The sequence below is a fragment of the Chiloscyllium plagiosum genome, chromosome 3 (assembly GCF_004010195.1).
Source record: "Chiloscyllium plagiosum isolate BGI_BamShark_2017 chromosome 3, ASM401019v2, whole genome shotgun sequence".
In the NCBI taxonomy this organism is placed as follows: domain Eukaryota; kingdom Metazoa; phylum Chordata; class Chondrichthyes; order Orectolobiformes; family Hemiscylliidae; genus Chiloscyllium; species Chiloscyllium plagiosum.
This window is the reverse complement of record NC_057712.1, coordinates 17,209,136-17,231,025: the sequence shown is the minus strand read 5'-3', so window position 1 is coordinate 17,231,025 and position 21,890 is coordinate 17,209,136. Positions and strand designations below refer to the sequence as shown.

The 21,890-nt window shown below is 42.0% G+C and overlaps 2 protein-coding genes across 3 annotated transcripts in view; one reads left to right on the top strand and one right to left on the bottom strand.

The window, feature by feature from the left end:
- nol10 (nucleolar protein 10) overlaps positions 1-10,846 on the bottom strand; it is a 57,506-nt gene extending 46,660 nt beyond the window's left edge. Inside the window, exon 1 of the mRNA XM_043677888.1 lies at positions 10,676-10,846. Coding sequence (XP_043533823.1) covers positions 10,676-10,741 — 66 coding nt within the window. The 5' untranslated portion in view covers positions 10,742-10,846. The remainder of the gene's footprint in view (positions 1-10,675) is intronic.
- An 87-nt stretch (positions 10,847-10,933) lies between these two features.
- Positions 10,934-21,890, top strand: part of LOC122541274 (V-type proton ATPase subunit C 1-A-like) — a 72,314-nt gene continuing 61,357 nt past the window's right edge. For both annotated transcript variants that reach the window (XM_043677908.1, XM_043677901.1), the window contains exons 1-4: positions 10,934-11,238; positions 12,051-12,199; positions 12,601-12,668; positions 19,370-19,455. In XM_043677908.1, coding sequence (XP_043533843.1) covers positions 12,071-12,199; positions 12,601-12,668; positions 19,370-19,455 — 283 coding nt within the window. In that variant the 5' untranslated portion in view covers positions 10,934-11,238; positions 12,051-12,070. The remainder of the gene's footprint in view (positions 11,239-12,050; positions 12,200-12,600; positions 12,669-19,369; positions 19,456-21,890) is intronic.

Genomic DNA, 21,890 nt, shown 5'->3' with positions numbered 1-21,890 from the left:
CTGAACTGCATTGATATACAGAGGGATCTTGGAGTTCAAGTTCATAGCTCCCTGAATTTGATCACGCAAGTTAATAGGATAGTCGAGAAGGCATATGGCATGCTTGCCTTTTACAGCCAGGGAATTGAGTACAAGAGTCAGGATGTCACATTGCAGCTTTTAAGACTTTGATTAGGCCACACTTGGGAGTACTGCATTCAAACCTTGGCACCATATTATGGGGAAAATGTGGAGTCTTTGGAGAGGGTGTAGAATATGCTGCCTGGACTAGAGGATATCAAATATAAGGAGAGGCTAGAAAATCCCTGGTCATTTCACTGGAGCAACGGAGGCTGAGGGGAGACTTGATAGAAGTCCATAAAATTATGAGATACCTAGATAGAGTTGACAGTCAGAATCTGTTTCCCCCAGAGTCGAAATATCTAAAACCAGGGGGCATGCATATGGATGAGGAGGGAAAGTTCAAATAAGATGTGAGGGACAAGTTTTTTTGTACACAGGGAATGCACAGACAGGGTGGTGGAGGCAGATACAATAAGAGCACCATGTTTGGAACAACATTGTGGCCAAAGGGCCTGTTCCTGTGCTGTACAGTTCTATGATTCATTTTCATTTTAGTTACAAAGAAATGCACAGACATTTACAGCCTATTTTTCTTTTGTTAGTCTATGACTGCATTTTACTAAAGACACGGTGGGTGGCACTGTGACACAGTGGTTAGCACTGCTGCCTCACAGCGCCAGAGACCCGGGTTCAATTCCTGCCTCAGGCGACTGACTGTGTGGAGTTTGCACGTTCTCCCCGTGTCTGCGTGGGTTTCCTCCAGGTGCTCCGGTTTCCTCCCACAGTCCAAAGATGTGCAGATCAGGTGAATTGACCATGCTAAATTGCCCGTAATGTTAGGTAAAGGGTAAATGTAGGGGTATGGGTGGGTTGCGCTTCGGCGGGGCGGTGTGGACTTGTTGGGCCGAAGGGCCTGTTTCCACACTAAGTAATCTAATCTAAAAAAAATTCCACACAATGGAAAAAAAAAGAGAACAGAAACCTGTCATGAATGAAAACACATATGGCTTTATGTCTTCCTCCGTGATCAAAAGAAACATAATAACGGATGTAGAGATATACTGTTACTCAAATGAACTGTATTTTCCCTTGTAAAGTTGTCAAATACTCACTGGCTTGCACAATATATTTGAAGCATGGTATGCAGTTTGGACACCAATAAATCAGAAGGTGATTCCAAGCTTCAGGGAACCAAGTTATAAAAAACGTTTTTTGCTGGAATAAAGAGGTGTAGGAGTACTGAAGAGAAGAGAAGATCACGTTCTTTAAAAAGAGAGATACGCAGGCCATTTCTCTCGGACAAAATATTGACTTTCCAATTCTGTAAGATTAAAAAGAGTTCAGGCATGCAAAAAGGATGGTGGCATTGTTGGAGAGAATGTGAGACAAAGTAGTTAACACCAGATGATATTATTCTCTAATAGGAACAAGATTAATACCAGTTCAAAAGGTGGACTGGGGGTTGAAGTTATTAAATGAATGGTTTCAATGACATAAAATGAAAGAGAATTTACTGATCTTCACTGGGATTCTACAATGAGATGGCCATGCATAGATAATAGGAAGAAAGTACAGCTAATGACGGACAGATATCTAACCTTATTCCACATTTTCTGTACAAGTCAATTGAAAGAAATGCTGAGCCATTGTTGTGGAGATAAAATAGCACAGCTCAGGCTAGTAAACAAGACACCCGAATTATTTGAATGATAGTTGCTATATGTATTAACTCACTAAACCTTCAAGGCAGCACCAACTTTTACAGAGTATTTTATTTTGACACTTAAAACATAAAACCGGCATATAATTATAAACAAACTAACTCTCACAATGTAAGTATTTTCAGATTCTGAAGGATGTTGTACCAAGTAAATAAATACAAATTATTAAGATGTGATACAGACCAAGTGCAGGCAGATGAGATCAGTTTAGTGTTATGGTCGGCACAGACCGGGTGGGCCGAAGGGACTGTTCCTGGGCTGTACTGTTCTCTGGTCTATGTTTACACATACTATTTTACATGCACACAAAACAAACTGTCCACAAAAAAAAGTTAAGAACAAAATAAATTATATTAACTTGGTTTACCCAATAAAAAGATTTGCAGTGTCTGTTTTAGATTATGCTATATTGCAGCTTCAAGACATGCATAAGGTCTGCTTGGAATTGACAAAAATAAACATGAATGCAAAAAGTATGGATATAGTCTGCCATCAAATGACAGATGGGCCACTGCCCTTTGCCATTATTTACGCATAAATGGCATCAGCAAACTCAGGCCAGGGACAGATGCATGGTTAAACTCAAATGACCAAACGTTGCTGACCAAAATGTGCTGATCCATCAGTAGCGTCATTGAACATCTATGAACATGCATTGAATGAAATGAGGTTGCTATATTTGCATCAGAGGTAGGACTACAATCATTGAAAGTTATGTCCATTTCAGTTCAAATAACCCTTAACGTGATTTTTAATATGGTCAACTTCTCTAGCACTGAAAAATTACTACAAGCTTAAAATTTTCCCCTCTTTTAATCCAAATTTAGTTCTTGTTTTACATCTGATTTGACATTGAATCACTCCACTCCAGCTGATACCGCCTCCCAATGTCCTCGCAGTTAGTTTCAGTATCCTTCAGTTTCATTAGTTAAGGAAATGTGTGGTAACCAGTTCCCACAAGTCACCCATGCCTGGCATCCTTCAATGAACTTTTCACTTTCAGCCAAGTTGCCATGAAAAATAATTTAAAAGCTGCTGTTAGGTGGGTCTGCCACAACAAATTATATTCCCATATATGTTTGAAAGAAAAATTACTACTGAAACTGTAAAAGCAGAGTAGACAAGCATGGGAATTTGTGGAAAACGTTTGCCAGACATTCAACACATCACTTTTTTTTTTGCTTTTTATTCATTCACAGCACATGGGTATTGCTGGCCAGCATTAAATGCCCATTCCTAGTTGCCATTGAGGTAGTGGTGAGCTGCGTTCTTGAACCCCCGCAGTCCACATGCTGCAGATTGACCCACAATATCCTCGGAGGAAATTCCAGGATTTTGACCCAGTGACAGTGAAAGAATAGAGTAGCTCAGATATTATAAAATTTATCCTTATTGTTGTTGGGAAGAAATTAACTACTCAGGTGTACTGAAGTAGAAAAGGTAAATCAATGTAGTTTCTTGAAAGTGACAGAATCACCCTCTTCAAACTTCTGTTTACAAGACCATCTCTTAGGAGATGGCACAGGATGGGAAAATTTTGCAAACAGAAGAATTGGTATATTTACAGTCCTGAGTCACAGCAAGTGGGTTTTTTGCTGTGTATGGTTGCAAAACCATTAGTGTTGACATAATAAACTCAAAGCGGACAACGGACTGAAGTTCTGCAAATTTGGAGAGGATTGGTCGCACCATACTGTAAACCTTCCTCAATTACCGTGATTCTGCATGGCTTTCTAGTTCAAAAGGAAAAATATTGGTTTCCTTTGTAGCCACTTGCATCAGCTGACAGGCATCACATAACATTGAAAGCTGCAAGTGGAGAAATAAAGTTATGCTTGTATTTCGTCTTCTACTAGCTTTTATCATTGGTTCCCCAAACAAAGATAAGATGCAACTAGTATAGAGCTGGAGTTACATTATCCTGTTGAAGTATACAATTTTAAAAGTTTTTACATTGAAGAAGAACTTGGTACTAGATACCATCTAGTGAGACTACAGCATTGGACATGAGTGCTAAACAAAAACACTCTGCAGCCAGACAAGTAGTCCCATATGCAATAGATCAGAATAACATTATATAGCACTACTACATAAGTAACTGTCAAGGGGGCAAGAAAGCTTCCCTTAAACTTAAACAAACGTTCAACATTTAGCTCCAAGGAGTTGGAGCAAACTGAAGCCAATGGGATCAAGTGAAAAACTCTTCATTGAGCAATATCATACCCAAGGGTTAGTTGTGGCCTTGAGGAGAGAGATCACAAATTAAAGTTTTAACTAAATTGTCTAAAACACAAAGTGGCTACAAGAACAGCTCAAATTTGGAGCATTTTGGGACAACAGGTTTGGATTCTGACTCTTCGAGATACAATGGTGAAGTCAGGACTCTCACGAACAGGTGCAAGCTGCAACACAAGATGTTCATAGACCAATCCCATTGATTAACATCTCCAACACTTACTTCTAAATCCATTCTTCTACCACTGGCTCATTGTGACTGTGGTATTTGCCAGCAACTCACCAAACATTTTGTGACAGCACCTCACAGATTCACAACCTTTATCAAAAAGGATGAGGAAAACACAAACATGTGCATAACAACAATGTCAAGTTCCACACTTGTTGAATTGAACATATATACTGTCTTTTCATCGAAATCCTGCAGTATACATTGTATTAAGAACCAGGCTTTCCACAATCTTTGCACATCAGCCAGGAATGCACATTAATAATTCATTCAATAGCCCACCTGCTCACAAGGTCATTTTCCTTAAATTACGCAAAAGACCATCAACAACTTAACTTGATGCTAAGTGGTTTAGGTGGTCAAGTAAAATGGGATGAATTTTTTTAAAAACACAAACTAACCATGTATTGGAAAAATTACAGCAATCTGATTACAAAGATCAGAAAGGAAGATGCATCCGCCCGAATCTCAGTGAAGAGTCATCTCATCCCCATGCAAAAGCTTGTGTTTAGCTGATACGAGTGCAATCAATTTCTATTCAGCAACTTTTCTGTGCATTTCTTCAATGTTATTTGCTGTAGTTAATGTCTCTTCCCATTAAAACAAATTGCCAACTAAGTTCACATTTAACATGAGTTCCACAAACTCAGTTTTCAACCTTGAAGAAAGTCTTGCTGCCTAACCGCTTTGCAACCTTCTGGAGCTTACACTTGCACAGTGTGACCACACATAGCTTTAACAGGCCATTTCTCCCAACTGGTCAAAAATGTGCTTTCGCACTCCATGAGTCACCTCATTTCATCTTCATTTAACCCTAGTAACATATTCATTCACCTGTGTGCTTTTCTAATTTCCTTTTAAATGCAGCTGTACCATTCACAAGTATTCTATACAATAAGAAATCTCACATTCTAACCAATCTCTTGAACTGTCCATTGACTTTGCGACTCATATTTAAGGTCCCTAATTATTGTAGCCAGGAGTGCAAACATATTTGCATTTACTCAAATCATAAAATTTCATATTCTAAAAGGCCTTATCAGGTTCCCCCTACTGCCATGTCTTAGTGCCAAGCCTATTCAACCTTTACAAATCAAGTTGCGTGGACAAGTATGATTTAACAAAGAAAAGCTAGCACAAATTTGCTGAAAACAAATTAAGTTCAAATAGCTTGATTTTAATGTTTTATTGATTAGACAACAGGGAGATTGATGAAGATAACGATTGATATAGTAAACAGATTTCCACAAAGAGCTCACAAACTGCCACTTATTAAGCATATCGAAGTTCAATTGCATATGGTGGAAAGGATGGTGACATAAATATAAAGTTGGTTTAGCAACTAACTGAGTTATGATGAATGGCTGCTTTACAGACAAGTATTAAAGATTGCAGCTCCACTAGGATTGTAGTAGGACCACTGCATTCCAGAAGGAATTTTCACATCTTGGTCGATCATATCAGTAGGTCTGTCTAAGCTCTTCAAGAGTGCTTTGAGGACTAAAGAGTTTTCACCACACAACCCCGGGCTTCTGCAGCTGTGACTGCATTCCAAGTACAACGATTGTTTTGCAAGTTTGATGTTCAGACATACAAACGACATGTGCCACCCAGTGGAGCTGTTTTCGAATAAAAGAGGATGCTACTGTTAGAACTCCTTTCTTGCCACCAAATTTGGAAGACCTTGCAAAGACATCACTTCAATCCGTTGAGGTGACTGCTCTAGGTCAATCCAAATCTCTTATGCATGTAGAGGTGCAGGGATATGACGACTCATCCTCCGAGTGTAGACAGTTCTCCACAAGCTTAACAACTTTTCTGCCTTCCAATTCTACACAAATAAGGGCCATAAAATGTTGGAGATTACAGGATCTAGTGACAGGATGTAATGTTTAGGGAATAAATTGCACTATTGCCCTGGACATTAATGTAATATTAAAGGGTTAAACTGCACTGTCTTCCTCCGGAAACTGAACATTGAAAGTGGATGGGACGACATTCTTGCAGGAACGCAGATGAATCCCACTTCATGTAAGCAGTAAATTACTACTACTCTCCAGCTATTATCAACCCCTTCCATTCAGAAATACTTTCACAGCCATCCCTCAGCCAATCAGGTTCGTTTGCGTGATCATCCCCAATACTGAAGCATATCACACCTACATTTTCTGGGGAAGGAGTGGCGCCCGATCTTGTTTGCAGGGCCGCCCCGAAGCTAGGACGTATCACACCTACATTGTTTTTTTTGAAAGAATTCCTACCGTTTGGAAACAGACCCTTCGGCCCAACAGGTCCACACCACCCTTCAAAAGAATATCCCACATTTCCCCTGACTAATGCACCTAACATATACATTCCTGAATACTATGGACAATTTAGCATAGCCAATTCACGTAACTTGCGTATCGTTGGACTGTGGGAGGAAACCGGAGCACCCAGAGAAAACCTACACAGACACGGGGAGAATGTGCAAATTCCACACAGACTGTCGCCAGAAGGAATCGAACCAGGGTATCTGGAACTGTGAGGCAGCAGTGCCACCCCTTGGATAATCATGGAGTCTGGAAATCGTCTGCATAATGATTCCCTAGGATTAGGGCATTTACATTTGAAGTCTTCAGGAATGAGATAATGAGAACCCAGAGAGAGTATATTTGTGTTTGGGTGAAAGGAAAGGCTGGTAGGTAAACGGAATGCTGGATGACTAAAGAAATTGAGGGTTTGGTTAAGAAAAAGGATAGATTGAGTGAATCCTTAGAAGAGTATAAAGGCAGTAGGAGTATACTTAAGAGGGAAATCAGGAGGGCAAAAAGGGAACATGAGATAGTTTTGGCGAATAGAATTAAGGAGAATCCAAAGGGTTTTACAAATACATTAAGGACAAAAGGGTAACTAGGGAGAATAGGGCCCCTCAAAGATCAGCAGTGCGGCCTTTGTGTGGAGCCACAGAAAATGGGGGAGATACTAAATGAGTATTTTGCATCAGTATTTACTGTGGAAAAGGATATGGAAGATATAGACGGGAAATAGATGGTGACACCTTGCAAAATGTCCACATTACAGAGGAGTAAGTGCTGGATGTCTTGAAATGCATAAAAGTGGATAAATCCCCAGGACCTGAACAGGTGTACCCTAGATCTCTGTGGGAAGCTAGAGAAGTGATCGCTGGGCCTCTTGCTGAGATATTTGTATCATCGATAGTCAGAGGTGAAGTGCTGGAAATCTGGAGGTTGGCAAATGTGGTGCCACAGTTTAACCAGGGTTGGAGGATTTGAGCTATAGGGAGAGGCCGAACAGGCTGGGGCTGGTTTCCCTGGGGCATCGGAGGCTGAGGGGTGACCTTATAGAGGTTTACAAAATTATGAGGGGCATGGATAGGATAAATAGGCAAAGTCTATAGAGGTCGAGAAATCCAGAACTAGAGGGCATAGGTTTAGGGTGAGAGGGGAAAGATATAAAAGAGACTTAAGGGGCAACTTTTTCACACAGAGGGTCGTAGGTGTATGGAATGAGCTGCCAGAGGAAGTGGTGGAGGCTGGTACAACTGCAACAATTAACAGGCATTTGGATGGGTATATGAATAGGAAGGGTTTGGAGGGATATGGGCCAGGTGCTGACAGGTGGAACTAGATTGGGTTGGGATATCTGGCTGGCATGGACGGGTTGGACCGATGGGTCTGTTTCCATGCTATGACCCCATCTCAGAGGATGACCTGGGGCACGCAGAGAGAAGAGTACCTGTGATAAAGGGGATGTGTTTTCTTTGTCCGGGGCCTCATTTTGACTCGACTTCACACAACCAGCAAAGAGTGTCAGATTGAATAAGCGATCGTCTGAGTGCTGGTTGCGAGAGACGGGTGGGCCCACAAGGTAAGTTTCACCTTGATCTCTCTCTCTAAACTCAACACTCAGTCAACTCTGTTTCCTGGAACTCGGTGGTGACGGAATCTTTGAGGCAACTCGCACAGCAACGAATCGCTTTGCTTGGTGGAAGCTGGGCGAGTGGAGCCCCCTTCCCCAGGATTCAGAGGCTAGAATCACCTAACAGCAAATTTAGAGTCCCAGGATACATACACTCAGTAAAGCAGAGTCACTGTGTCTGTCTCAGCACCCTGCCTTAGACTGGTCTTAAAAGGGGAAATTCCCCCACATGAAGGTCAGCAACCTGAAGTGGGTGCTGAGATAGATCCATAGAAGTCAGTTAGAGAAAGAGAAAATATAATAACATGGGACAAACATTAGATAAGTCAGGGGCAGGGATCCCTTTGTATTGATTATGCCAGGATGACCCCCAGAATGAGGATCAGCTCGGCTGTCCCTCAGGATGTTTAAATAAGAAATTGAACAATGAAATCTGGCCACTAGGAGGACATGGGACATAGAGGCATTCTGGAAGCATAATGCGAGCACTCAGTGGAAAACTTTAATAACCATGTGGCGAAAAGCGGCTGAGGAATTGAAAGTTTAGATGAATGAGGAGTGTGTCATGGAAACCTTTAAAATTGTAAGAGCTAGACATTGGGCTGTTCCCAATGACCAGGGAGTGTAGAACCAGGAGTCACAGTTTAAGGATACAGGATAGGCCATTTACGACTAATATTAAGAGAAATATCTTAAGCCTGAGTGGTGAGTCTATGGAATTCTCCACCAGAGAATGTGGTTGAGGGCAAAACATTGAATGTTTTCAAGAAAGAGTTAGGCATAAAGGGGTTAAAGAGATCAAAGGGTATGGAGCAAAGCAGGAACAGGGCTGGATGATCAGCCACCATAGTGAATGGCTTAGCAGGTTTGAATGGCCTGTTCCTATTTACTGTGTTTCTGGCCTGGAAAGGATGACTTTCAGGCACACATTTGAGTGAACTATCCTTGAAACCAAACTGCACACCATCTTTGCCCCCCCAAAAAAGTGAGTAGATAAATCCCCTTCCAAGCTCTGCTCTTCCACAAACCTGAGACCTAATCTGGGGGACATTCCTGGTCACAGCTCATTCCAAAACTTTGGAGGATTGGAGGCACAGTAGAGCCAGGAGTCACAGTAAAGGAGCGGAGTTGGGGAGAGTTGGAGGGACATTGATGCAAAATTCTTTCTGGAAGAGGGTGGTGGGGCATTTGGAACCCACTGTCTAAAGAGTGGGAGAGGCAGGAGTCCTGGGGGCGTTAGACCATCAGTTGAAGTGCCAACAACAGAAAGCAGGCCATTGTCACATTTTGATCACTTAACATGAACTGCCCCCCATCCCACAGCTATAGCACACAGGCTGCCCCCCCCCAGCCCGTTACCCCCCACCCCACAGCTATAGCACACAGGCTGCCCCCCAGCAGCCCGTTACCCCCCACCCCACAGCTATAGCACACAGGCTGCCCCCCAGCAGCCCGTTACCCCCCACCCCACAGCTATAGCACACAGGCTGCCCCCCAGCAGCCCGTTACCCCCCACCCCACAGCTATAGCACACAGGCTGCCCCCCAGCAGCCCGTTACCCCCCACCCCACAGCTATAGCACACAGGCTGCCCCCCAGCAGCCCGTTACCCCCCACCCCACAGCTATAGCACACAGGCTGCCCCCCAGCAGCCCGTTACCCCCCACCCCACAGCTATAGCACACAGGCTGCCCCCCAGCAGCCCGTTACCCCCCACCCCACAGCTATAGCACACAGGCTGCCCCCCAGCAGCCCGTTACCCCCCACCCCACAGCTATAGCACACAGGCTGCCCCCCAGCAGCCCGTTACCCCCCACCCCACAGCTATAGCACACAGGCTGCCCCCCAGCAGCCCGTTACCCCCCACCCCACAGCTATAGCACACAGGCTGCCCCCCAGCAGCCCGTTACCCCCCACCCCACAGCTATAGCACACAGGCTGCCCCCCAGCAGCCCGTTACCCCCCACCCCACAGCTATAGCACACAGGCTGCCCCCCAGCAGCCCGTTACCCCCCACCCCACAGCTATAGCACACAGGCTGCCCCCCAGCAGCCCGTTACCCCCCACCCCACAGCTATAGCACACAGGCTGCCCCCCAGCAGCCCGTTACCCCCCACCCCACAGCTATAGCACACAGGCTGCCCCCCAGCAGCCCGTTACCCCCCACCCCACAGCTATAGCACACAGGCTGCCCCCCAGCAGCCCGTTACCCCCCACCCCACAGCTATAGCACACAGGCTGCCCCCCAGCAGCCCGTTATAGCACACAGGTTGCCCCCCACATCAGCTCTGGTGAAGAGTCATCTGGACTGGAAACGTTAACTTGCCCTCTCTGCACGGACGCTGCCTGAGCCGCTGTGATCGAGGTTTGGTGTTCGATCCCGGTCACCGTACGGCCGCTGTAAAGACTCTGAAGGGGGGGCCGTTATAGGGGGGGGGGGGGGGGGGGGAGGGAAGCTCGCGACCCGCTCCCCACGCGCCGCGCCAGCCCAACCGCCACTCCCTCACCTCCGGCAGCGACTTGCCGTAACTCAGGTTGTAAATCTTCACGTCGTTCACGCTGGAGACCTGCATCGCGTCTCACCGGCCGCTCACACCACGCTCCGCCGCAGCTCGTGCAGCCTCAACCCTTCCACTGGCCCGAGGGACGCACTGAGGTCAGAGATCAACCGGAACTGACGTCGGACAAAACGCGAAGCAATCGTTGAGGGGGGGGGGAGGAGAGAGGCGAGGTGAGGGGGGGGCGTGGCTCATTATGTAAAGTAGGTGGCGCTGCGCAGCCGGTTCTGCGCACGAGGAGCGGAGCCTCCTGCCTTCACCTGTAACAATTTTGTTGTTGTTGTTGTTGTATCGAAGTTCTGGCTCCAGAGCAGGGAGGGAGAGGGCAAAAGCTGCAAGAACATTCTTCAACAAGAAGCACAGCGACTTTCACCCGGTCCACCCAGTGATACACCAAAACTTTGATTAGTAGTAAATCGGCGATAACTGAACGAAATGACAAGGGAATTGCAAAACTGAGCGAAGAGATTTCTTACAATCTTCAGGGCACTACCAGGTCCAGTATATCTGAGGTAACGTAAATGACGTTTCTTTTATTTCACAATTCATTTTTAAAAATATATATGTATGTAATACAGCAGTTGATTTGTGTCGGGAGGACGTAATCGGTCTAGTTTTAACTTGCTTAAATATTCAATAACGAATACAATACCCGAATTCTTTCATCCAGAACAGAAATTCTTTAAAAAATATATCAAGTGCCCAGTAAGAACAAGAATTGTGAAAGGTGAGCGGATTTGGTTAACTACGACCACGATTGTTCCGCTTTCTAAAAGACGTGGTCTGTTCTTTTTGATAAGGTGCATAAAACATGTTTAGTGAAGTGTTTCATTTTCGCAATAGCAGTGTAATTATTTCTAAAGTTAACTGTTTAGACTCGCGAATATGCTGATTCGCGTCTATCGTGTTACTTACCGTGGATTTTAAAAGCCGAAGCGGAGAGAAAACGTTTGTAATCTTTGAAGTGTCTGCATTTTGCACTGATTGCGCCGACTTGTCAGTTTGTGATACAATGGTGTACGCTCAAGATATGTGGATTTCTAGATAGTGAAATCAGCCGCAAACGATTTCTGCCTTCACGATCAAATAACCCCACTATGGGTCGTGTAATGAATCTTACGAATTTGGGGTAAAATATATCTTTTTTTTTCTCTATTCCAAGTTTGTTAGTCAAGGGTCCATTAAAACTGGTGTCTCGTCTGCTAGTCCGAACAATTAATTGGCTGTCCATATTGAATAACAGCTAATTTGTACATAGATGATAATGCTTGACAGAAGATTGCTTCTCTTTCCCTAAAAGCATTTTTCTTTTAATACACAACAGGCTTAGCGTCACAGGACAACATGAGCGAATACTGGTTAGTTTCGGCCCCTGTTGACAAATCGAACCAACAAATATGGGAACGAATGAACACTGTAACTGAAAAAGCCAGTTTATCAAATAATTATAAATTTCCGATCCCTGAACTCAAGGTAATTTCTGTTTCTGCTCATTACCTGTCTTCAAACCTACCTGTCCAGAAACATTTAAACTGGGACTTTATAGCACAGTTGGACTTTATGTGAAGACAAATTAATGGGGTACAGTTTCGCAAACACTTCAGTATTGACAGTGCCCTGAAGATTGCAAAAAATTAATAGGGGTACAGTTTAGCAAACACTTGGACCACAGCTATTTTAGCTCAATTAAATTTTACCTTTTACCATGCGATTGATACCTTTACTTTATTTTCAATTTCAAAACTTTTCATTGTATAAAGCAACTTGATTACATATTTTTGAATAAATCAATTCATGTGATTAATTTGGATGTGCTTCAAATAGTTTAATTATTATTTGCCACAAACATCATGATATTCTCCATTTTCGCTTAGGTGGGGACATTAGACTCACTGGTTGGACTCTCAGATGAACTCGGAAAACTTGATACGTTTGTTGAAGGGTAAAACATTATTTACTGTACACAAACGAGCTAAAGTATGTTTGCTTCGGTTTTCTGATGTAGACACTGGGTTGTTAGTCTTAAACCAACCTAATGCAGATTCCACTTGGTTTAGTCAGCTTTATCCAAACAGATATCACCGCACAGCAACAGAGATCTGCAAGTGTCTAGTTTCATCTAACACCCAAACTCTGAACTACACCAGAAGACAAGGTGACATAAAGATGAAAATATTATAATCAATGTTAGAATCCAATGACTTTTTTTGTGAAAGTAGAATGAAATAACTTGTCTTCAGCATGTGGCAAATCTGACATAAGAACCTTCAAGAAAAAAAAATCTAACCATGACTTTCAATAATTATTTGAAATGTTGTGAGTAATGTGTGAAGAAGGTGTGTTTCAGGTTGAAGTATAAGTCAAGGTTAATTGGCACTTGTTAATATATTTGCAGAGGAAAAAGGAACATGTAGAATTGAATTATTTTTGTCAAATCAAAAAGTACCCCTTCATAACTTGATATTTATTACCATATACTTTTAGATTTACAGCAATCTTTCAGATTTACATTTTGATCAGTGTTGACTCAGTTGATAGAATGCTTGACCTTTAGTTGGAACTTTATTATTTTAAATTCTTTGATCATAGTTCCAAATGTATAGATCAACTCAGGCAACAGAATGATACACAGAGGCCTAGCCAGGTTACAACAGTATGCTTCTGTCCATCAGATTACATCCCTTCCAGCTCATTTGGTGCCCTTCTTTGAAACCATAAACAACATTCTGTACTGTAGACAACAGTCTGTTCCCAGCAGTCACGGAAGACATCCACTGTCTTCTACTTCTGGTTTTATGAATGGTATAGTTACATTTTGTTTCACTTGCCTGGGATTTCCTGCAGTAACCATTACTGATAGAATTTGGAAAACTGTCACGGTCTTCTAAAAAAAGCCATAAAATGCAACTAAAGTAGAAATCTTATATTGGTATTTATAATTTCCCTGTGATTGAAGTAATATTGGCAATAACTGTTTAATTATATGTCACTGTTGCCAACGTGAAGAGTTTTTTTTTTCGAGTGATGACTATCCTTATCTAAAGAAAGAAAAAACACATGATTGCAGCTAGAAATATACCATGATCATTGTATGCCAGAATTTTGAAAGCTGTTTTTCTTTACATAAGTGGCACAATAATTAATTTTACCAGAATTTAATATTGAAATAATGTCATGCCTTAAAATAAAAATATTTTAGAACTAGACTATCTCTCTTAAAGCATGAGCTTGCAGGCTATTCAGAAGCACTGTTTGGTCATTTTAATTGATACTGGAGTTCTGGATGGTGCAGATGATTCCCACTATCTTCTCTGTGAAGATGTGCCTCCTGACATCATCACTTGTGAACACACAGTCTTCTTATGGTCACAATTGAATCCACTCAGGCAGATAGAATAAAAGTCATCACATTCCTTCAGCAAGAAATTAGTTGGGGCAGTTTCAGTCAATCCTTGAAGGTCATAAACTCCTGACATTAAATTGACTAACTTTGCACTCAATTTGGTATTTATTATTCAGAGACACCACAAGAATAATCGTGTTGAAGCTGAAAACATAGGAGTGTAGTTTATAGGGTATCGTGCTTCCTTTCTCCACCTGACAATTAGAGGAGGACCCATCCATGATCTTGATGGCTTCCTTACAACAATTTTCCACTGGGAGTGGTGTTAGTTATTTCAAGGGAAGACTTTTGTCCCCCTTTTCAGAGGAATTACTGCCTTAGAGAGCTGCCACCCAATTGGATTTACCAGAAGCTCCGTAGTCTGATCTGCACCATTAAAATGCCACTGCTACTGCACTCAGTCAGGTCAAATAGAATGGGAAAGGAAGCCTCCTGTTGATTAGTAACAAATGCTCCCCATCCCCAACCCTCAGCTGATGAATCAATGCACATCCACATTGAACACTACTTGGGGGAAGCACTGAAGATGGCAAGGTCTGACAGTGACTTTGGGTGGGGACTTCAATGTCCATCTCCAAGAGTGTCTCAGCAGCTTTGCTTCTGATAGTCACGGAGTCTACAGCAGATGGTGAATGAACCAACAAGAGGGAAAAGCATTCTTGACCACATCCTCACCAATCTACTTGGCAGAGATGTACCTATCCATGATAATATCAGTAGGAGTGATCATTGTGCAGTCCTTGTGGAGATAAAGTTCTGTCTTCACATCGAGAATACATTGTGTCATGTAACTTTGATAGACTTTTAACAGATCTGACAACTCACACCTGGACATCAATGATGCGCTGCAGTCCATAAGCAGTAGATGACTTGTGCTCATCCATAATCTGCAGCTTGATGTGCTGGTAGGCACCCACTCTACCATTACCATCAAGTGGAGAGATTCAATGAAGAGTACAGGAGGGCGAAGAAGAGCAGTACTAGGCACACATAAAAAGGAGATGTCAACCTGGTGAAGCTGCAGTACAACGCATGCCAAATACCAGAAGCAACAAGTGATTAAAGAGTTCGAAGCAATTCCATGGCCAATGAATGAGGTCTAAGTTCTGCAGTCCTGCCTCTTGCAGTTGTGAATGGTGATACACAATTAAGCAATGAACAGGAGGTGGATGTCACAAATATCCCCAAATAGCCTCATTGATGGGAAAGTGCAGCATATCAGTATGAAAAAAAACCTGAAGTAATTGCACTCATTTTCAGCCAGACGTACTGAGTGGGTGATTAATCTCAGCCTCCTCCTGAGGGCACCAGCATCGCAGGTGTCAGTCTTCAACAAATTTCATTCCCTAGGCATGGTATCAAGAAATTGCTGAAGTCCCTGGATACTGTGAAGACAGTGGACCAAAGAAACATTCTGGTAATCATATTGAACAGGTGTGCTCCAGAGCTAAATCGCTGGACAAGTTGTTCCAGTTCTGTTAAAACTGATCCAGGTCAGCATCGATCCAACTATGTGGAAAATTGGCCAGGTATGTTCTGTGCACAAAAAGCAGGATAAGTCCAACTCAGCCAAATACCACCTTATCAGTTTACTCCCTGTCATCATGATTGAAAGGGTCATTGACAGTGCTACCAAATAGCTCTTCCAAAAGAATAACATCACTGATGCTCAGTTTAGGTTCTGTTGGAGCCACTTAGCACCTGAACCCGTGGTAGAGTTGATGCAAAAAAAAGAACTGAATTGCAGAGGTGAGGTGATGGTGACAGCCCTTGATGTCAAGACAGCTTTTGATTGACTATGGTATTACTAAAACTGGAGTCAGTGGGAATCAGGGGAAAATCTCCACACTGGTTAGAGCCAAAGCTCGTGCAAAGATTGTGGTAGTTGAGGGTCAGTCATCTCAGTTCCATGATATCTCTGCAGGAGCTCCTCGGTATAGTGTTTAGGTCCATTTATCTTCACTATTGACCTTCCCTCCACCATAAGGTCAGTAGTGGGGATGTTTGCTGACAATATTCAGCACCATTCATGAAACCTCACATACTAATCTGTGTGCAGCTGCAGCTGGACCTGAACACCATCCACACTTGTGTTGGTTAACGGAAAATAACCATTGTATTATATAAGTGCCAGACAATGACCATCTCCAACAAGGAAGAATCTAACCATTAGCTCCTGATGTTCAATGACCTTACGATTGTTGCTGCCCTCAGTTCCACCATTTTATCATTGAGCAGGAATTGAACTGGAAAAGTCATATAGATACAATATCAACAAAAGCTGGTGAAAGGCTAGGAATGATGAGTAACTCAATCCTCATTTCCCCAAAGCCTGTACATCATCTACAAAGCACAAATCAAAGTGTTTTGGAATACTCTTTAACTGCCTGGATAAGTGCAGCTGTAACAACGCTCAAGAACTTGACACCATCCAGAACAAAGCCGACCACTTGATGGGCACTCTATCCACCACTGAGAAATTTTGCTTCATTCGCCATCGATGCATAGTCACAGCAGTGTTAACTGTCTAAAAATTCATTGCAGTAACACACCAAGGCTGCTCTAAAATCACCTTTCAAATCTGTGACCTGTACAACTGAGAGGGGCCGGGCAGTGAATATATGAGAGCACCACAACCTGTAAGTTCCCTTACAACACCATTCTGTCTTGGAAATTTCTTGCCATTCCTTCAATGGTGAAAGGTCAAAATTCCAGAAACTCCCTTCCTGACAGTACTGTGGCTCCCTGGACATTGCACAGACTGCAGCTGTTATGAAGGCAGATCACCATCTCCAGGGCAACTAGGAGTGAGCAATAAATGAAGGACCAGCCAGTGACAGCCAAATCTTATGAAAGAACACAACAAAAGTCCCCAGAGCTGATGAGCCCCATTGGACAAGTCAGTCTGGATTTGATATTCATGGGAAATGGCATGATTAGATGAAATGTAGGAGTGGAGTGTTGGGGTGTGAACTGGGATCAAAGGTCCATAGGGGACAGGAATTAGGGTGGGGAGCGTATGTCCAATCGTGCAGGGTCCTCCGAAAAGAGGTTACCCTACGTCTCTTTTGACACCAAACCATGCAGCAAAGGTTGATGGTCTACTCATATGGCATGTACTCCCCCTACTGCAGGTAAGCAATTGACAGTTCTGCCTTGAGGTGCTTTAGTGGCCTCTTAAGGACTTCAGAAGCCCCAAGGTAGGCCAGGTCACCCATGTCTCCCTTGCTGCCTCAGATAGGTTGTAGTGGGCTGTATGCAACAGGCAGGCCACTCACTGGATTTTATGTCATTCTGTGTTCAACTCTGCCAGCTGTTGACCGTAAAATCCAACCCATAATTTATGCAGTTGTTGACTCTGAGGAACATAAGTCGCAAGTTCTTGAACTTCTGATGTTCTTCTGAGTTTGGAATAAAATAGTGTCAGAACGAAAAGGATGTTTTTCTTCAGCGGTTTGTACGCTATACATAATGCAGCTGCTAGAGATCATCTCCGATATCATCCTGCTTTAAACGACTTGGAAGTCTGACCTTGCTGTTAGGCCTGGTAGAGCGGATGTTTGTGCCTCCGGTAAAACCTGAGGACTCACCCATATGCAGACTCTTTTTTAAAGGGGCTCAAGCTGATAAAGGTGAAGAAAATCTTTAATCTTCAGGAATCCAAGAATTCCAACTTGGATCTTACCTCCACTCCCGGAAGCCTTCTTCAGAAGGCTTGTAAACCTCTTCGCCATTGAATATGTGACTTGCCAAATAAGGATTATGTCATCACCTATCCTGCGCGCTCTGATAAGTTGCATCTTGCTTTGTAAATTATTCATCCTAACAGTCCAAGTAAGGCCGTAACCCAGTGTAAATTGCTCCTGATGAATTCTGCAGCCTCTGACAAGTCTGCCAGAAGAACTAAGGAACAATAGCCTTATTATGCTTCTCATACTCGAGATTACCAATAGGTTTCTGTTTTGTTACATTAAGATCAAATACCATTTTAAAGCTCTTATAAAACTAATTCCACTTTTTTCAATCAATCTATTAATAATGTTGAAATTATCCGAGCATTACTTAAACATTCTAGGAACAATGTTTTTAACTGTATTCTCCAAGGTTCTGACTAAATAATGGATGTAAATATTGCTTTTTTAATGGAGTACCTTTTTGTTTGAAGGTACTTTTTCATTTGATTGATTGCATTTTTTGCCTGGGTATTGTTTGTTTAACTCAAGACCTGTGTACCAATATGCTTTCACCAAAGTTTACATTTTAACTTTTATATGTTAAAAAAGTAATATTTTTTCTTGTCCCCTTCTTAGTAATTATTTATAAAAGTGAATTAGTAAAAAAAGTTGTTCCAACACTTGCTTTAAAATTGTACTATTTAATTTGTATTGCTCTTTTTTGTTCTCTCTAATAATGTATTGCTACTTTGCATAAAATTGTATCTGCAAGGTGTCTGCTCATTTTACCAATCTCTCTATGTCATCCTAAATAGGTTCCAATCCTCCTCATCCACTGCATTTCTGAGCTTCATGTTGTCTGTGGGTTTTGATATTGTGTGCTGTACATTCAACCTGAGATCAATAATATGGCTAACAAAAAAAGAATTAGTTCTTGAAATACCAATCACTGGGAGGAACACTACTGTTTACTTCCTGCAAGTTTGTATAATTCACCACTACATTTTACTGTTTGTTATTTAGCCAAGTTTGTATTCACACCACAACTGCCTTTTTTAATTCCATGGGCTTCGGTTTTGCTCAATTGTCTATTGTGTGCTAGTTTATAAAATGCTTTTTGAAAATCCATACCATTCTTCTCCCTTCACTAAATAACTCTATTGGTCAAAAATAATTTGGCTTTAACAAATTTGTGCTGTCATTCATTAACCCATAATTTTTCAAGTGGCAATTTTGACTCTGTTTATTGCCTTAAAACTTTTCCCACTACCAGTGTTCGGCTGTCTGGCCTGTAGCTGTCTGGATCACCTCTGTCCTTTTTTGAGCCTGATGTGCAATGTGTGGAGGAGTGAGGGTGGGAGGGGTTTGAGATGAAGTAAACAAAGGAAAAGAACGTAGCCTGTTTAGAAGCGTCACATATCTGAGGTGGGTAATTACAGCAGCAATTAAAATGTTTGCCGCGATTTATTCTTTTACTCATTTAAATATGTATTTTAAATGACTCCTAACCATGTTTTCTATCAGTTACTTAGAGTTGGTTTTGTTTGCATGTGTTTTTTTTTAAAGTATTGTAAAGAAGCTGGCGCAGTACACAGCGGATATTATGGAAGATTCGAAGGATAAAGCTCAAGAGAACCTATTAGCGAATGGAGGTGGGTTCTGTAAAATATACTGTCATATACACCTTTCAAAGACAAATGTTACTGAACAAGATGCCGCAGCTTTGAAAGATGGATGATGTACATTATTCAAAAAGGCACTGCATTTAGGTGCCCTGCTATACAGTTGGTGCGTATACTTGTTGTACGTCAAACTCTTATGCTGTACTTAAAAAAGATATGCATTTAACCCTAAATCCTTATTTCTGGTATATGTCTCCTAACAGGTATGCTTTATTTTGTCAATCAGTGCATGTTTTATTTTGTAAAGTCTCATTCAGGAATAATACCAATACTTGATTTTTGTTGAATAATGCTTTGCAGTTGAAAATGGCATCAATGTGATAACTGGCTCTGCAATACTTACATAGAGCTTATGCTTCGACTGAAGGATTACTATAATGCCATAAGAAATAGGAACAGGAGTAGGCCATTTGGTTCCACAAGCCTGCTCCATCATTCCATCGGGTCAGGGCTCATTCAAAGTTCCTCACATCCACTTTCCTACCCTTCCCTTAAACCCTTGATTTCCCTACTTATCAAGAATCTATCAATCTCAGCCCCACTGCTTTCTGTGCCAAGGAGTTCCAAAGACTTACAACTCTCTGAGAGAAGAAATTCATCCTCATCTCAGTCTTAAATTCTGAGACTATGCCTCTGGCCCTAGACTCTTCCCATGAAGAGAAGCATCCTCTCGGCATTTACCCTGTCAAGCCTCTTCAGAATCCCATACATTTCATTGTGATCACCTCTTAATCTTCTAAACTCCAGTGAGTGAAATCCCAAACTGTTTAATCTTTGCTCATGAGACAGTCCTTCCATACTGGGGATCATCCTAGTGAACCTTCTCTGAACTCCAATTCTATTCAATAAGGGGACTAAAATTGCTCACAGTACTCCAGGTGTGATCTGACTAGCAACTTATACAGTTGGAGTAAGACTTGCCCACTCTTATACTCAAATCCCCTTGATTCCATCATTCTATCGTTGCTTCCTCATTACCTGCTACACCTGTACGCTAGCCTTCTGTGTTTCATGCACAAGTCTCCCCCAAGACCATTTGTGTTGCAGCTTTCTGCGGTATTTCTCCAATTAAATAATCTTTTGCTCTCGCTTCCAAAATGAAAAACTGCACACTTTCCTGCATTATACTCAATTTGCAAACTTTTTGCCAACTTACTTGAAACATCAATATCTCTCTGTAAACTCTGTCTGTATCCCTTTCTCAACTTGCCTTTCCACCTATTTTTGTGTCTGTAAATTTGGCTACATTGCATCCTCTTCCTTCAAGTCATTATAGGATGTTGTAAACCGTTGTGGTCCAAGTACTGGTCCCTATTGAACTCCACTGGTCATGGGTCACCAACCTGCAAAAAGAACCTCTTGTCACTACTCACTATTTCCTGACCATGAGCCAATTTTCTGTCTATGCCAATATACTGCCTCCAATACTGTGGGCTGTTATGACTTGAATTTTTGTGAGGTCCTTCTGGAAGTCCAAACACAACACATCTACCGAGTCCTGTCTATCTACTCTGGTTGAGACTTCCTCAAAAACTTTAATAAATTAGTCAGGCATGATTTCCCTTTCATGAAGCAATGCCGTCTCTGTTTGTCTTGAATTCACTAGTCCTGAATTTCGAATATTGTCAAAATTTAAAATTTGATCTCTGCTTGAACAGTAGTATTTTAATTAGATGAAATTGAATATTAAATTTCAAACAACTGGGAATAATATTTTCTGTCTACAAATACCTTTCTGCATACATAACATACTTAATTGATGACAGTCTAGCACATTCTTTAAACGGCACGCTGAGGATGAACATTTTGAAAATTGGAGAATGAGAAAATACTACAAAATGCCAGATAGTCCTAGAATTGCTATATTGATAATCAGATTTCTGTTTTCTTTATCTTGAATTTAAGTACACTATGTTTAGCACCAGGTTTTATATCTTCAATTCATTAACTAGAAAGTAATAGGGCTTCATCAATTGGTAATTTTTAAAAATGGATTTCTATACCAGTGCAACTGTTACACTGCTTCAAGTGCTAAACCTGTAATCTTACCCTGCTGCCTCTTCTTTTAGTTGCTGCTGCTTTCTTCTAGCTTTTTGACTGGACTCTCCCTCTCAAGCTCCAAAATCAGATCTACCAGACCTAGAATAAAATTATTCTAAAACAATCCATGGCCATCACAAAGCCATTCCCAAATGTCAGATAACTTGTGAAATGAAGTTGATAGTTTGCTCTGTTCAGGTACATTATGATACATGTCTTGGGGGGGGGATGCAACTTGAACCAGATCTTCTGGGTGTAGGGGTAGGGACACTACCACTGTGCCAAAAAATGCACTATGGAGTGGGACAAATGGACAAAACAAAGGCAAACAAGCTAACCAGCAGCCTAATTGTCCACACTAGTGA